The sequence below is a fragment of the Canis lupus genome, chromosome 5 (assembly GCF_011100685.1).
Source record: "Canis lupus familiaris isolate Mischka breed German Shepherd chromosome 5, alternate assembly UU_Cfam_GSD_1.0, whole genome shotgun sequence".
Taxonomy (NCBI): domain Eukaryota; kingdom Metazoa; phylum Chordata; class Mammalia; order Carnivora; family Canidae; genus Canis; species Canis lupus.
In genome coordinates, this window is record NC_049226.1 from 8,522,569 (window position 1) to 8,539,631 (window position 17,063).

At 39.4% G+C, this 17,063-nt stretch overlaps 1 protein-coding gene across 8 annotated transcripts in view; it reads left to right on the plus strand.

The window, feature by feature from the left end:
* CDON (cell adhesion associated, oncogene regulated) overlaps window positions 1–17,063 on the plus strand; it is a 99,514-nt gene that overhangs the window by 53,851 nt on the left and 28,600 nt on the right. For all 8 annotated transcript variants that reach the window (XR_005359088.1, XR_005359087.1, XR_005359089.1 and 5 more), the window contains 6 exons: window positions 3,056–3,345; window positions 4,876–5,050; window positions 6,884–7,012; window positions 10,830–11,033; window positions 12,781–12,962; window positions 13,823–13,928. Coding sequence is in view for 5 of the 8 variants with exons in the window: in XM_038535703.1 (XP_038391631.1) it covers window positions 3,056–3,345; window positions 4,876–5,050; window positions 6,884–7,012; window positions 10,830–11,033; window positions 12,781–12,962; window positions 13,823–13,928 (1,086 nt within the window). In the remaining 3 variants the exon portion in view is untranslated. The remainder of the gene's footprint in view (window positions 1–3,055; window positions 3,346–4,875; window positions 5,051–6,883; window positions 7,013–10,829; window positions 11,034–12,780; window positions 12,963–13,822; window positions 13,929–17,063) is intronic.

A 17,063-nucleotide genomic window follows, 5' to 3' on the forward strand; every position in this document is an offset into this window, starting at 1 on the left:
TACCTTTAAAAATGCTCACTCACAGAGTTGTTTTGAAGATGAGTTGAAATAATGTATATTAAACAAACTTTTGAAAGAAGCACCTAGGTCTCATACATTGTGTCTCGTATCTTGTGAGCACTCAAGATATAGCATTGAAAATAGAGGGAAAGGAATTGAATCTTCTTCTTCTTCTTCTTCTTCTTCTTCTTCTTCTTCTTCTTCTTCTTTTTCTTCTTCTTCTTCTTCTAAGATTTTACATATTCATGAGAAACACAGAGAGAGGCAGAGACATAGGCAGAGGGAGAAGCAGACGTCTCACAGGGAGCCTGATGTGGGACTCGATCCCAGGACCCCGGGATCATGCCCTTGGCTGAAGGCAGACACTCAACCACTGAGCCACCCAGGCATCCCTTGAATCCCCTTCTTAATAAAAGTTACAGAGAAGTCTCATTGCATCCTGAATAGCAGAAGTAGGATTTTGACCCTGGTACGGTTAGACCCCGGCTGTAGCATGAATTTGTCTCATGCCTCTGTATAAATTGAGGCATCTGGTCTTTAAACTCTTGTGCAGCCACATACCACTTCCCAGTGGTAACCAGCCCAGAGGATCCATGAAACTGCTAATGATAAAAAGGTCATTCTCCACTACCCTGAGCCACAGCTAATTACCAGCACTTCCTCGAGTCCATCTGTCCGTGGCAGCAGGCACCAGCTCACACCCTTCACAGCCAGCCCACGTTCTGACTCACTAGGTAAACACGGCTGCTCCAGGAGCAATATTTTGCAGTTGGTCTCAGTGAACTTAATTAGTTTTCTCCTATACTATTTTCTCATGCCTTTTTGTTTTCTTTAATGGGAAGGATGCATCTGGGACACCTTTTCTTTTTTAAACAGAGAACTGACCTTACACTGTTGGCTGTGCCTTTTGTTGCTTCTCCCCTAAACTGCAGTGATTGTCCTAAAAACACACCCACCTTTTTTTTTTTTTGAATTTATTTTTAACCAGGAATCTGACCTCATTGTGCAGAAGAAACGCTTTCGCATTGTTTCCTCTGCTCCCCCCCCCCCCCCCAACAACCCTTCCACAGACGTGGTCAAAAATAGGAGACCTTTTTGTTGCCAGTGTGAATAGCACTTTAGAGAAACCAAGCTGTCAGTGCTTAGGTTTCATGGTGCTGGCGGCATACTTGTTTTCATAGACCGCTCTCTCATTTTTGACAGCAGCACCACTCACGTTCTTCTGCTAGCTATTGTCACCATCTCCCAGAACCCTGATTTCTTCATCTGCAAAAGTGGGAATATTACTATCTACCTAAGAAAGTTGTTTTGAGAATTTAATGCGATCATATTCGTTAAGTCTAGCACAATGCTTGGCACGTAATATGTGCTCAGTACATTTACTGAGGATTTACGCAAGCTATTTATTTTTTCAGTGCAAAAAAAAGTATTTTTCCCTTCTCTTGTGTTCTGAATGCTTTTAGTATTAAGACTGTCAGCTTGTTTTATTTTTCTTTAGATTGACAATTTCTTTCTTTTTTCCCTCTTATTTGTTTCTTTTTTTAAAAAAAAATACTAGGTTGGCAGTTTCTTAAGCCAACCTTCAGTTCTATCCAGAAAGAGGGCTTACTTTGGAAATAAGTAAACTCTTCTTCTATCTTTGCTAGTCTTGTTTCATTTCTTTCCTCTTGTTGAATATAAATTGTCTTGCTTGTGGGATAAGTATTTTAGTTATCCAACAGCCCCCTTTTGTTTATTTTTTTGAAAGATTTGTTTATTTGAGAGAGAGCAAGAGCAAGAGAGAGCACAGGCAGGAGGAGGGGCAGAGAGAGAGAGGCAGACTTCCCGCTGAGTGTGGAGCCCAATGGAGGGCTTGATCTCAGGACCTGAGATTGTGTCCCTGAGATCATGACCTGAGCTGAAAGCAAGAGTTGGATGCTAAACTGACTGAGCCACCCAGGCTCCCCTCCAGCAACCCCTCTATTAACTCTTGCAGTTCTGTGGGCTAACTGGATGCAGCTAGGCAATTCTGCTGGCCTTGCTTTGAGTCTCTTATGCTGTTGCGATCAGTTGGCACCTGGGGCTAGAACAGCCAAAGTGGCTTTACTCCCATGTGTGGCGCTTTTGTGAAGGCTGGAATCACCACCTGCCTGCCCTTCTTCCCTTCATCCCCCCCACACCCATGTAGTCTCTCTACATGGCTAGCTGGGATGTCTGTATGCGGCAACACTGAAGTAGAAGTACTAGGCCTTCTTAAGATTCAAGGCTGGAAGAACACAGTCTTACTTCTGCCTTCCCAAGGAAATGTATCGCTTCATCACCAACTGGAGTTAAGGCTCTGTGTTCTCCAACTTAAAATCTAAGTTCCAAGTTTAACTTGGAAGTTAAACTAGCAAATTATTGTAAAAGGGAAGACTAGTGTAGAGTGAGGAAAAATAACATCCTTCAGATCGCTAAGCTACTGCATCATATAATTGATTTTTCCTTTTATTTAAATTCAGTGTGCCAAAATTTAGTGTCACACCCAGTGCTCATCCCATCAAGTGCCCTCCTCAGTGCCCATCACCCAGTTACCCCATCCCCCCACCCACTTCCCCATCTGCAACTCTTTGCTCATTTCCCAGAGTTAGGAGTCTCTCATGGTTTGTCTCCCTCTCTAACTTTTCCCACTCAGTTCTCCTCCTTTCCCTTATGGTCCCATTCACTATTCCTTATATTCCACGTATGAGTGAGACCATATGATGATTGTCCTTCTCCAATTGACTTATTTCTCTCAGCGTAATACTCTCCAGTTCCATCCATGTTGATATAAATGGTAGGTATTCATCCTTTCTGATGGCTCAGTAATATTCCATTGTATATAGATACCACATCTTCTTTTTCAATAAGAGGTTGCTCCTGGAGGTTAAATTAGATGTTTCCATGAATTACAAATTGAAGTGTTACCTGTTTTCAGTCCCAGGGCTCAGATTCTCCGTATCCACATGGGCAGTTCGATCGCTGTGTAGAAGGCACTGAGATGATGAATTTCCTCAAGCTCTCTCTTCTCTCTTTCTCTTTCTCCCCTCTTCTGCAGTTCCTTTTGAAACAAACACAAAAGCAGAAACAGTTACACCTTCCGATCCTCCTCAGAATGATAAAGGAGATAATACAGAAGCTGGACTATTGAGCTCGTTTCCAGTGAAGGAACGCTCCAGTGCGGTGGACTCAGCACCAGAGAAAAATGCGAGTGGTGCCTCCGTCCCTGATGCCCCCATCATTCTGAGCCCTCCCCAGACCTACACATCCGATACCTACAACCTGGTCTGGAGGGCGGGGAAGGATGGTGGGCTGCCCATCAATGCCTATTTCGTGAAGTATCGAAAGGTAATGTCCTCTCATTTATCAGCTTTCTCTTCACACACCTTGACATTGTGTGTATAACATGTGCTTATTATCTTTGACATTTATGGAGCAGCAGGAAATAGAATAGCAGTGTTCCAGGGCTGTGACTTTGGGGGAGCCATCCTAGCAATCATGCTGGAGTTACCAGTCTTAAAAATATAAGCAGTAAGAATGTAGTATATATAATTTCTCCCAAAATAGAAATTCCAAGAACCTAGTGACTTCTTGACATTTCTTTTCTTTTCTCTTTCTTCTTTCTTTCTTTCTTTCTTTCTTTCTTTCTTTCTTTCTTTCTTTCTTTCTTTCTTTCTTTCTTTCTTCTTTCTTTTTAAGATTTTATTTGTTTATTTGAGAGACAGAGAGAGAGAAAGAGCAGCAGACTCCCTGCTGGGCTTGATCCCAGGACCCAGAGATCATGACTTGAGCCGAAGGCAGATGCCCAACCGACTGAGCCACCCAGGCGCCCCTTGACATTTCTTATCAAACATTTTAACCCGTTGGGTGTAAAGCTCCAGAGCCTACTTTTTAAAAAGTCCTCCCTTCCCTTTCTGAGAGAGTAAAATACAGTTCATCTAGCAAATAAAGCAGTTTCTTATTAGAAACACTGAACAAAGTCCTCAGGCATAATCTCTGACAATTATTTTGATTTCAATTTGTCTTCTTCATTGTACTTGGATCTTACATTGTTTGGTGATTTATTGGTTTAATCTTAATCCTCTCGGTTGATTTTTCAGTGTTTCCCTCCAGAGGCTTATATTAAAGCAAAATGAGAAAATCTCCTCTGTTTAATGAGACTAGTAAATGAACAAAAGATGCTCTCATATTTAAAATACTTTTTCTTTGTCCAAGACATTTTGGTACCCATCATTTAATAGTAATATTTTTAATATCTGGAAAAACTAACATGGTGATATTTGAAAGTTTATTCACTGTTTCTAACCTGATGATTCTGGATGAAGAAATTTTCACTGGGATTCTTACCAACACAAAAACTTCTATGCGATGTCGTTCTCTGGTTTCCATTAACTAAGACATAGCATATTGGATCTTTTTAAAATTTATTTCCTCTAGTGCATGTGCAAAGTGTCGAGACATGAAGAATGCTGGAAATATATAATGCATAATTATGTAATTCAAATATGCATACATATTCTAATTTATTATATATTATCATTAATACAGATTATTATATACTTGTTTTATGCTCTTATTAGCCCAGTAAGAAAGGAGTATTGTTTCCTTTACTAGTAAAGGAAGCAAACTCTGGGAGATGAGATAACTCACTTTAGGCTATAAATTAGTGGTAAAAATAGCAGAGATAGGAGTCTTTTTATTCCTGAAAATTCCTAAGTTCTTGCTACACATCTCCTTAGATTAAATGTTATTCCTTTTTTACTTCCAGAGCTTTATTCCATACCAAAATTTATCTAGAATTGAAGATTTTCTTAGATTTGAATGGAAGGTTCCTCTGCTCTTAACCTATTCTGTTTTAATGGCTTTTCTCTGGAGTAGCTAGATGATGGAGTTGGCCTGGTGGGGAGCTGGCACACGGTTCGAGTTCCAGGAAGTGAAAATGAGCTCCATTTAACAGAACTGGAGCCATCTAGTCTCTATGAAGTTTTGATGGTAGCAAGAAGTGCAGCAGGTGAAGGGCAACCTGCCATGCTTACCTTCCGAACGAGCAAAGGTGAGTATAATCTTCCTTAAGAGGAGTGAGCTCGCTGGCTTGATGTCCCTTTATTAGTAAATGTCCTTTTGGGTCATGGAGATTCTTATATATAATTTCATTAAAAATTTTTATTGTAGTGCTTTTTTTGGCCATGCATGTTGTATTATTCCATCCCATCAATGTTCAATAAATATTTTGGGGAATTCATGGTATGTAAGGCATTAGAGTAGGTAATGCAGGGAAAACAAAGATGATCAAGACAGGATCCATCCTAATGGTGCTTTTGCTTTGCCAAGAAGGGTAAGACACATAAATAAATACCAACCATAAGGCAAGACTTCAGTTCCTCTAATATTTACAGGATGCCTTCTGTGTGCTAGGCAATAAACAAAATAGACAAAACTCCTTGCCCTTGCAAAATAGATATAACTCATGGAGCTTATATTCTAGTTGGGAGAGACTTACCCCTAAGTTAGAAGTACAGTAAAAAGTTATGAGCACTGATAAGAGAAATAAGTTAGGGAGTGGATATAAGAAGTATTTGGGAGTAGCAGTTGTCACAATTTAAGCCAGGTGGCCAGAGAAGTCCTCAGCAGTCAACAGTGGAACAGAATGTCAAGGATGAAGTGAAAAGCCATGTGGCTATCTGGGGAAAGAACATCCCTGCTGAGAGAGTAGCAGGTGCAGAGACCCCAGGGTGGAGTGTGCTTGGTGTACCCTAGGAACACTGAAGGTGCCATTATGAAAGAAGCAAAGAGAGGAGGCTGTAGGAAGAAAGCTCAGGGAGATGACAGAGTGGCCAGACCACATAGTGCCTTGCCTACCCTGCAAGGACATTGACTGAGAGTAAAATACAGTTAATCTAGCAAATAAAGCAGTTTCTGAGCTGAAAGCATTGGAAAGTTTGAGCTGAGTTGTGACACTATCTACTGTATGCTTCAACGGGAGACTGGCTGTAGGGTAAAGATAGACTGGAATAGGGCAAAGGTGTCAGCAAAGAAGCCAAAATATACAAGTAAAAGACTTAGAAAATGTCAGAGAAGTACAAAAAAGGGATGTTCTTTCTGTGGGGTAACTTGTTGAGGGTAGGCTTGATTGAAAAGATGCCATTATAGCTTGGCCAGAAATGGACAAAAAGATCAGTGAGCAGAGAGGGGACTTGGGTGGAAGACTATTTTAGTATGGCATGAAAATAAAAAGGTATGATCAAGAAGAAATTTATTTATTGGCTTTTGGAAAAGACCCTTTCATGCTAATTACTGAGTGTAGCTAGAAAAATAATGAGTATTTCTTATTTGAACTGTATTTTGGGTTAATTTGCATGATCATTCCGCAGTTGTTTGTAGAATCTGACCTATAAATACTGACTAATAGGCAAGTATTTCAGTTTTATGATAATACCCATTTTCACTTTTTGCCTCTTGGGATTTTAAAACTCAACATAATAATTTCCCCAAAAAGAAACAGAAGCTCTTTAAGCATGAGTTTTATTTTTTAGAATTAAGAAATAGGTACAGTAAGAAGAAAAATGGGTGAATAGTTTGCAAGCCTTTACTCTCGTCGTTTGGCTTTTTTTACATGTGGTGTTTATTCTGTGTGTAAATTAAAATTACCTTGATGAAGAAAGACCCATTTTCATTTTTCCTTAAAGCTACTGAAAAAGACAAAGTGATTTTTAAGGTCAGTTCCTCAAACTAAGTATTTACAACGTAGGTGTTAAATTTAGCTAGTCTCTGTAATAGAGAAGTTCTTATACCTATATACCAGTTGAGTTTTGTAGTTTTTCTTACTCTGCATATTCACAGAAGTTTATGTTGCAGTATATGAGTATATGTCTTCTAACTTTTCTAGAAAAAACAACCTCATCAAAAAACACCCAGGCATCCTCTCCACCCATGGGCATCCCTAGGCGCCCTGTTGTTTCAGAGACTGTGGACAACTTTGGAGTGGTGCTTACAGATTCATCCAGGCATAGTGGAGGTAGAGTGGAGAATCTTCATTTTATTGATTTTGTTTGTTTACAAATGTAACTGACGTGTTTCAAATTATTGGGGGGATGGAGTGGAAGAGGGTGTTTGTCATTCAGATTATAGCCTATCATATAGATCTTCCAGGTCCAATTTCAACCATTTTTTTAATGCCCTATATTCAAATCTCGGTAACTCAGTGTCATGATTGGTGTTTATGGTAATAAACTCAGGTTCAAAATGTTCTGGTACTTAGGTTTTATCACTCATAAAAAAGATTTTTCTGTTTCCTCTCTGGCGAGGAAACCAAATTTATATTTTGAAAGTCTGACTTTTTTTTTTTTTTTGGTGACTTACCAAAATGTATGGTGGTATGTATAGTAAGGTTTAGTTTTTTTTTTTTTGGGGGGGGGTTAGTTTTTTAAACAAACAATTACATATCATACTCTGTTTTATGGCTGTATCTTGTCAATATCATACTCCATTTTATTGCTGTACTTTGCCAATTGTATGGTTTTCATTTTTAATTTTTTTAATTTTTATTTTTTAAAGATGTATTTATTTTAGAGAAGGTGAAGGGCAGAGTAGGAGAGAGCAGGACAAGCAGACTCTCCGTTGAGTGTGGAGCCCCACAAAAGGCTCAGTCTCATAACCCTCAGATCATACATAACCTGAGCTTAAACCAAGAATTGGATGCTTGACCAACTGAGTCACCAGGGGGCCCTCAACTGTATGGTGTTTCGATGTCATAGCAATACAGGTTTCAAAAGACTTCTCTTTAGTATTTAAATTTCATACTTAACAATTCTGCAATTACAACATAATGTACTTCCTGTGACTGTGTTAATATGTGTTAGCAAGACATCTAGGGAGGGCTTAAAATTTCATTGCTGAGCTCTTAGAATGTTCAAGCTTCTTCTCTTCCCTATTTTTATAGTCATTCATGAAGTGGTTTCTGACAAAAGCAAGTCATGACATTTGAACACCCTCTAGAATCCCTCTGCTTCTTCAATAGCACGAGCCTCTTCTGCTTGAATACTTTCACTTCTGAGGAATAGTTCACCTACCTTAAGCAGATTATTTACATTAAGTTATCAGCTTTTTAAAAAAAATTTTTTTTAAAAGATTTCATTTGTTTATTTGACAGAGTAAGAGAGGGAGAGAGCAAAAGAAGGGGGAGGATCAGAGAGAGAAGCAGACTCCCTGCTGAGCAGGGAGCCTGATGTGAAACTCGATCCCAGGACCCAGGGATCATGACCTGAGCCAAAGGCAGACCCTTAACCGATTGAGCCACCCAGGTGCTCAAGTATCAGCTTTGTATGAATAAAGCTGCCATCTGAAAAGAAAACCTTATGATTTGTTTAACATACTCTGGTAGGTACGGACTAAATGCTGTTGCAGCAGAGGTAAAAAAATCTTGCCTTCAGGAGGTTTACAGCATAGTGGATGATCTAGGCAGTGAGTCAATGACAGCATGGGGGTAATATAGGCAAATTAACCCGTAACAATGATTTTGATTCATTATGCCTGAGATTCACAAGAGGAATATGTGGGGAAGGCAGGTGGTGGTAAGAGAGGCTCCCTTAGCTAAGCTATGAAGACAAGAATGGATGAAGGAACAGGAAAAGAAGTTCTAGGGAGAGACAGCTCCTGTGCAAAGAGATGAATGATCGATATGTTGTATTTCATTTAGAGATGTGGAGGTTAGAGAATTGATGGTTTGACTGGTAGCTGTGGGGAGTGGGAGCAGGGCAGGTGGGTACCTTGTATGATATACTTAAAATTTCAGTCTTTCCCTGAAAGATATGAAGAACCCTAAAGAGCTTTAAGGAGGGGGAAAGGGTGAATGGCCAAAGATGAGGCTAGAGAAATAATGTGAGGAGTGCCCATGTGGATGGAGGAGGACATAGGTGACAGATAAAGGGAACTGAATGCACACTGAAGGAGAGGGAGAAAGGTGGAGACTCGGGCTCCGGCAACCAGGGACCATGTACCAAGATGGATGATCAAGATTTTTAGGTGCAGGTTATGGATTCCATTCTAGAAGCCAGGAGTTTGGAGTTACCAGGCAGAGATAGCCATGAGAAGTGATTTCTTGAATATCCGAGACAACCCTCTGAGGAAGATAGCTATCAATTTTCCAAATTAGGCAATTGAGACTCGAGAAGGTTGTACAACTTAGCCTGAGGTCATCCAGCAGATGTGCAACTGCTATTCACATTTCGATTTTTAAACTCCAGCCAGTCTTTCTTTTATTCCTTAACTGTCCCGTGCTCTTTCTTTTAGATCTTGAAGATTCTTCTCTACAGAGATTCTTTTCCCTAATAACCTTTTTCTGTTTGATCTCTGGTGGTCTTCGATGAGTTTTTAACCTTCTGTGAATCAATAGGAGGAAGTTTTGGTGGTCTAGTACCAAAAAAAGAGATTCACTAACAGTTCTGTTCATTCTGTTTTCATTGCTTTCTAACTCGAAAGGAATACAGTAAGTATCACTCAAAAGTTGCCTGCTTTGACTACTTTCCTCTTTTTATCCATTATGCAATTTGTTTTTAAAATGCTACCGTTTTCTCCATTTTCTCCATTTCTACCATCTGCAACATTATTACGTTCTTTCCTATGTATTTCTGTTCAGGTTAAAGAGATGTTGAGACAGAGTGGTCTTGCTTAAGGAGGGTGGCACAGGCTGAACACACAGGGCTCCCTTAGCAACTTCAGCCAAGTAGTGTAACCATGGCCCGGAGCTGGTCCTCTTCCTTAAGCTCTGGACACTGGATTGTTAGCCAGCCAAAAGATAGTCTCTTGACCCAGCTCACTTCTACAAAATTCATAGAGGATTAATGTAAACCAGCATGATGAGTTGCTCATTTGTACTGTAACTGTCACACAGACCAGATTGTTTCTCTCAGCATTCTTTCCTTATAGGAACCAAGTGGAAAGCCACCTATAACCACAAGATGGCTTGGTCAGCAAGAAGAGTTAGGTACATGGTTTAAATGGCAGATGGACTTACTCCTGATGTTTCTACCTGCCACCGAAGTCTAGTGTGGGCCAGGACGTCCCCTGCCCTTGGTAGTGCGAACTGAAAGTGCTAGACATTGATTCTCTCACCCCCTTTTTGTAAAGTTTGTGTGGATGATCAAGTGGATCATCTAATTGCTGATAGCACTTTTCTTTAACTACATAGCTCATGTTCCTGCATTCATCCCGCACAGCATCCTTTCTTCCCATTAATATCCCTATTGATTTATTCCTCAAATTTTATCTCTATTGCATGCAGTTTTTTTTTTTTTTTGAGTAGCATTCAAAAATGCTACTTCAAAAACACACCTGTAGCCTTGAGGTGTGTTAAGATACAATATGATAATAATAGCTAATAATCTGTAGACTGCTTGCTGAATGTGCTTTGTGTAGCTTGGACAGATAAAGAGAACATTTAAATAAAATAATACCTAATTGTGAAAATTTACTGTAAATTATAACCACAATCAGACTTGAAGCACCAAGTAATAATTACTTATACACTGTTGGGCTATGAATCCAAAGTAGCATGGTCACTATTCCTGTTATTGTTTAACTTTCAGTTTTTAGAGCTAATTATCAAGTTTATAGACGACTTTGCTTTTCCTTCCTTTTATTTCCCGTTTTTGGCCATTTCATTGCCCATTAGCTTTGAACACAGGGCAAGAAGATAGTCATAATATTATTAACCCTGGCAATAAGTTTGGTGATAAACCTTTAATAAAATGGTACTTGGGATTTATCCCTTTGAGTTTATTTGAGTTATTATTTCTGACACCATGGGTTATTGGAGTGGATATTTCCGTGCTTAGTTCCAGAGGCACCTGATCGGCCGACCATCTCCACGGCATCGGAGACCTCCGTCTACGTCACTTGGATTCCTCGGGCCAACGGGGGTTCTCCAATCACTGCCTTCAAGGTTGAATACAAACGGATGAGGACTAGTGATTGGCTGGTGGCAGCTGAAGATATCCCTCCTTCCAAACTTTCTGTGGAAGTTCGTAGCTTAGAGCCAGGTAGTAATATTCACACATTTCCTTTTTTTCCATCTATGCCATCTATATGACTTTAGGTGTATATTTGTTAATGATGTTTTATTCTTCCAATTGTTAGAGTAATGCAAGCCTATTGTGTGTAAATTTGAAAGCAGAGAAACTAGAAAGAAGAGAAGTCACCCTAAACCCACCCATCCATCCAGAATTAAGTATTGTTTACCCTTTGGTATATTTTTTGTGGCCTTTATAGATTTTTTTTCAAGATTTTATTTATTTATTCATGAGAGACACAGAGAGAGAGAGACAGAGACACAGGCAGAGGGAGAAGCAGGCTCCATGCAGGGAGCCCAATGTGGGACTCGATCCTGGGACTCTAGGATCATGCCCTGGGCCTAAAGGAGGTGCTAAACTGCTGAGCCACCCAAGCGTCCCCCTTTATTGATTTTTTAATACAAACCAGGATCATACCAAAATGTCTCTTGACCTCATTTTCCCTATATCATATGTACACTCCAATGATGTTAGAAATTCTTCAGAAATTCAGTTTTTCATAACTATATATCTATATAGTATACTTTACTTAACCCATCCTATGTTCCTGGGTTTTGGATTCTTTTTAACTGCCAATAAGTAGAAATGGCATTGTAGTGACATCTTCGTGTGTATGCATGTGTAGGTATTTTGCTATGATTCAGTGTTTTAAGAGGAAAACTGCTTGTTATTTGACTAAAACTGTTTGATCTAATGATGAATCCTACTTAGGTCTATGGAAATGAGAGAACACTTAATGCTTCTTTGCTTTGTAAGTTTTGTTTTAGCAGAAGGAGCCCCCCATCCCTGCCACCACCCCAATATCTTGAGGCTGTATGCCAGAAGTTAAACCATAACAAGAGAAAAGCAGTAACCATAAATCTACTCTCATTGATTTTATTTGTTTAGGTTTCATGACCATTTTGCTTATGGGCTTTTATATGTATTTAGTGATAAATGCCTGTGTTTGTCTAAACAGGTAACATGAGCCTAGGAGCCTGTAGGTATAGTTGGAAGAAGGTGACAAGTTTTAAATATGGGTGAAGCTAAATAGCATTTCATAGACAGAAAACGTGGTCTTCAGAAGCCCAGTGCTTATTTCTGAGCCATCAGGAGACATGCTGTAGGAGTCTAATTTATTCTTTAGATTCAGAACTTCAGAAACTCACAATCCTTAGTTTTTTTTAAAAAAGTTCTTAATATGTAATACAAATAAATACCTTCTGTTGTAGTTTAAATCTGCTCCCTCTTGTCCTATTCTTGTGAAATTGGAGTGACATCTACTGTCATCCACAGTGTCCCTTCATAAGTGTATTCGCCGTATTAAACTTCGCTTCAGTTGTTTCTTTCAAAGGCAAAGAACCTAGTCTCGAGCACAGATACTTTAACTAATACTGTATTTGATGGTTATGACTTTAGAAGATGATAGTGAAAAAAGCACACATGCTCTTTCCTGTTCTCTACCCACCCCTTCCATGACAGACGCCATTAACCCTTCATGGCATTGTCTCCCAGTAGGCTATGCATAAGCTCTTGGGATCTGGATCGGGGCATATTGGACAGGCACTGCCAGTTGGCAGAAGCTGGCACGTGGGTTGGAATCTGATTACCATGTAGACTTCAGAGCACATGTTTGTTAGTGTAGATACTTGAGCACAGTTGTCATATTTTGAATATTGGACCTTCAGTCGCTGTATAGCAGTTTTTTAAAAACTGTTCTTTTTTCCTCCCTCAAAAGGGTCAACGTACAAATTTAGGGTCATCGCTATCAACCATTATGGTGAGAGTTTCCGCAGTTCAGCGTCTCGTCCTTATCAAGTGGCTGGGTTCCCCAATCGTTTTTCTAACCGTCCCGTAACTGGACCTCACATCGCATACACCGAAGCTGTCAGTGATACTCAGATCATGCTCAAGTGGACGGTAAGTGGGACATCTTCTCTAAAGGAGACAATTTTCTAGTTTGGTCATGTTGATGATCGATTTACTATTCTCATGAGATGGTATTATGATTAGCAAGAGTCAAAAGTTTTTGACTTTTAAGTATTTGGCCATGTTAAGGATTGATTTACTATTCTGATGACATGATATTATGAAGAACAATTTTTTTTTAAAGATTTTATTTATTTGAGAGAGAGAGCACAAGCAGGGGAGCAGCAAGGAGTGGGAGAACAGGCTCCCCGCTGAGTAGGGAGCCCCATGTGGGGCTTGATTCCAGGACCCCAGGATCATGACCTGAGGCAAAGGCAGACGCTTAACCAACTGAGCCACCCAGGTGCCCCTGAATAGCAAATGTTTTTAACTTTTTTTAATTTAGTTCGCCAACATTTAGTACATTCTTAGTTTCAGATGTAGTGTTCAGTAATTCATCAGTTGCGTATAACACCCAGTGCTCATCACATCATGTTTTTAACTTTTAAGTGAAGGAAAATTGAAGGGCACAGATATTTGTCTAAAAGCACATGTGGTAAGGGGGGTAGGATTAAAAATAAACTTGTCTCCTCCTCTCTCATCTAGGTGTTAACTTAATTGCCCTTTCAAGATTTAATTTATTTTACACCAAATATCCTTTTATGCCTTTGAACCTTATGAAATATACTCTATTTTTGCTCAGCCCTGACAGTAAACTAAATGCTCTTGATACCTTTGACCACCTTCCAATTAAATTGAAAATGGCCATCAAAGATGTTTGCAAAATGAAGCCACACAGATAAATGAATCTTCATTGCTGTGAAAGTTACATTTATTTTTGTCTTTGACAAGTCTGCACTTCTCTTTTTTAGTACATTCCATCAAGTAACAATAACACTCCCATTCAAGGATTTTATATCTACTACCGGCCAACAGATAGTGATAATGACAGTGATTACAAGAGGGATGTGGTAGAAGGTAAGTCCCCCTGACAAGCTGGAGTCCCCCGTAAAGAGCTTTGGATGGAGAGGGTTTATAAATATTATGGAAAACATCATCCCATGTTAAGATAGAGAGAGCATGAGATGTTATGTACAGTATTACTTTGACTTTTTCCCAAAGAAAGTCTTTTCCAATATATGAAGCATCTGACATTTTGGTTAGAGAAACGGTTACATGAGTCTAAGGGGTATAAGATTTGTCAGTAGTTTATCTGAAAAAAAATTTTTTTGTTTTCTGTTTTTTTTTTTTTTAAATGATTTAAGTATCCTGAGGATCAAAGCCACTTGCAACTTTTAGCTAGATTTTTAAAAAACAATGTCTCAGTCCCAGTTCCATTGAAGTCTATACTAGAATGATTGCATCTTGGGCGGGTTATCCGCTTTTAGAGATGCCGTATATGTAGAGTAAAAGCCAGCCAAGATAGTAAACTTTCCCCTGCAGTTAAATTCTAATCCACAACTTTGCATGTGGTCTGAAGGCTCCAGATGGTCAGGCTGGCCCCTGCCTACACCTGCTGCCGGTCTAATGCACCTGTCCCCTCTCTCTGTGTCTTCCGTGACCCACTGGCTCTGAGTTTCCTTGTGTGTACCAAGATCTCTCCTGCCTTGGGACTATGACACATGGCAATTCCAGCTGCCTCCTCTGCTCCTCTCCCAGTGTTTGATTCAGGGACTCCACTTTTCTTTTTTTTTTTGGGGGGGGACTCCACTTTTCTGTTCTGTGCTTAAATGTTATTTCCTCGGAGAACCTCCACCGCTGTATGTGAGATACCCTTGGTGTAATTCCTAACTGTGACCTTTATGGTTCTCCCGTGGAGTTCATGAATGGTTGATATGTAAGGAGTGTATGTTTATGTGTATGTGTGTGGATACATGAAATTATTTTCTTAGTTGGTCTCCCCCAGTAAACGTTAGCCTCTTTGTAGGCCAGGAGCCTTTGCTCCCAGTGCCATATCCCCAAGCCCCCACAGTGGTGCAGTGTTAAGTATTTATTGAAGGAAGGAATGCTTGGAGTCCAGAAAGAACCATGGAATGTCTGGGGATAATCAGACTGGAAAAAAGATGATGAGCCAGCAATGTGACAGCTGTCTTCGAATATATAACGACTGTTACGTGGAGGAGGAACTCAGCCAGTTGGAGAGGGACAGCCAAAAGGAAGTGGTGTAAGGAAGATCCCTCCAACAGCATTTTTAGCAAAGGCTCTCCAACAAAATTAAAAATTCCCTAATTTTGGAGGAAAAGCTGGATGCTTATTGCTCAGTGATAGCTTGAAAGGGATTCTTGCTTTGGGAGGAAGGCTCCTTCCAAGGCCTTTTTGCACTCCAAGGTTCTGATTCTTTGAACTGTTAACATCCTAAATGGATCATGTCGGAGAATGGCCCTAGGCCAAGGTTATTTTCCTACAATTTCTTGACATCAAATACTGCATATTGTTTTTGTTATATGTAGTCCTATAATAAATTCATTTAAATCTGCGATATCAGGTTTCCTTAAATATTGTGGCATTCCTTTTAATGTTTATCCAGTGGAATTACTTTTGTAAAGTAGTAAAAGGTTATCATCTGAGTTTTAATACATGGCACATTAGGTAGGTGCTCAGTAAATATTTTCTGAATAAAAGAATGATTATTTTTCTTAATCTGGAAAAGTAGGAAACAGATTAGTTTCTAAAATCTGCTTTAAACATGAAGAATTGAGGAAATGAGGTTAGAGACTTGTTAGTAGCCAGACTATTCTCTGAAGTTAAGATAGTAACTATCTTGAGGGAGAAGTGACCGGAAGAAGCATGGGGAGGACTTTTTGGGTGCCAGTTAATATTTCCTTTCTTGAAATATGTTCAGTTCGTGAACTTCCATGAACTGTTTGGTTATGGGTACTTTTCCATATGCATATTTCACTTTCTAGAAAGGCTATTCAAAAGAAGAAATGGTAAGAATTGTTAGTAACTGTTCACTATATTGGAGTCCTACCTGGGTCTTTTTTCAAGTTTAGCTGGGTTAGGAGAGTGGGTCTATTAGACTTTTATTTTTTTAATCTTTTTTTTTTTAAGATTTTATTTATTAATGAGAGACACAGAGAGAGAGGCAGAGACATAGGCAGAGGGAGAAGCAGGCTCCATGCAGGGAGCCCGATGCAGGACTCGATCCCGGGACTCCAGGATCATGCTTCGGGCCGAAGGCAGACACTCAACGCCTGAGCCACCCAGGCGTCCCTTTTTTAAGTCTTTTGACAGAGTTTAAACATTTGCTGTAAAATAGTGCTAAACAGGTAAATGTTAGTAAAGTGAAGACCTTTCTCTGTTTCTCTCTACGTGTAACTCTTTTCCCTACCTCTCCTGGCTCTACTCTCTAGAAAGAGCCACCAGTGACCAGTTTTTAAAGGATATTCTCTAGTTAAATCTTTGAACTTTTGCAAGCTTGTGTGATGTGAATATCGTGTGTGGAGCTGGGAAATTACTTTACAGGAGCTTTTGTATCTAGTAGTAGTGTCTGCAAATGTGAGTTTTGCCTTCTGGTTCACAGAGACCTTGTTTATAAACTCAGTAGACGGAGCAGTTAGATGTTTAAGTGGGCTTCACTGTGCTGTGTAATTTGCTTATTCCTTATTTTCAAGTTTATGCATTTGAAATTCTTTTTGTGGCTGTCTTAAACTATTGGCCTGTTCTCCCAAACCAAGGAACAAAAGCATTTACCCTTAGCACGTAACGTTTTCTTCAAAGTGAAGTTTTAGGTTACTTATGTGTATTGACTCAGAATTGTTTAAGCTTTTGGAAAAAAAAAATCTGAAACTTGATTACAGTGTTAAAGAATATGCTAAGAGCGATTATATTAAGTTCCACATTGGGACAAACCGTAAATGTCTCCAGCATACCAGTGCCTGTGTGATGAATATTTTTATCTTATAAAGTTAAGTTGAGTCTCAAATAAATCAGAGTATCAGGAATCCTAATCTTTAAGCCTGTGTTTTGTTTCTTGCCTTTTCTAAAATATCCTTTGAGAAAAAAAATTACCATTTAAGCAAACAAAGGATATGCTGGTTGGTTGACTTTCAACCTGATAATACACTTAGTTGTCTTACTCATCAATGATCAGTAAAGACTTTTTTTCCTCTG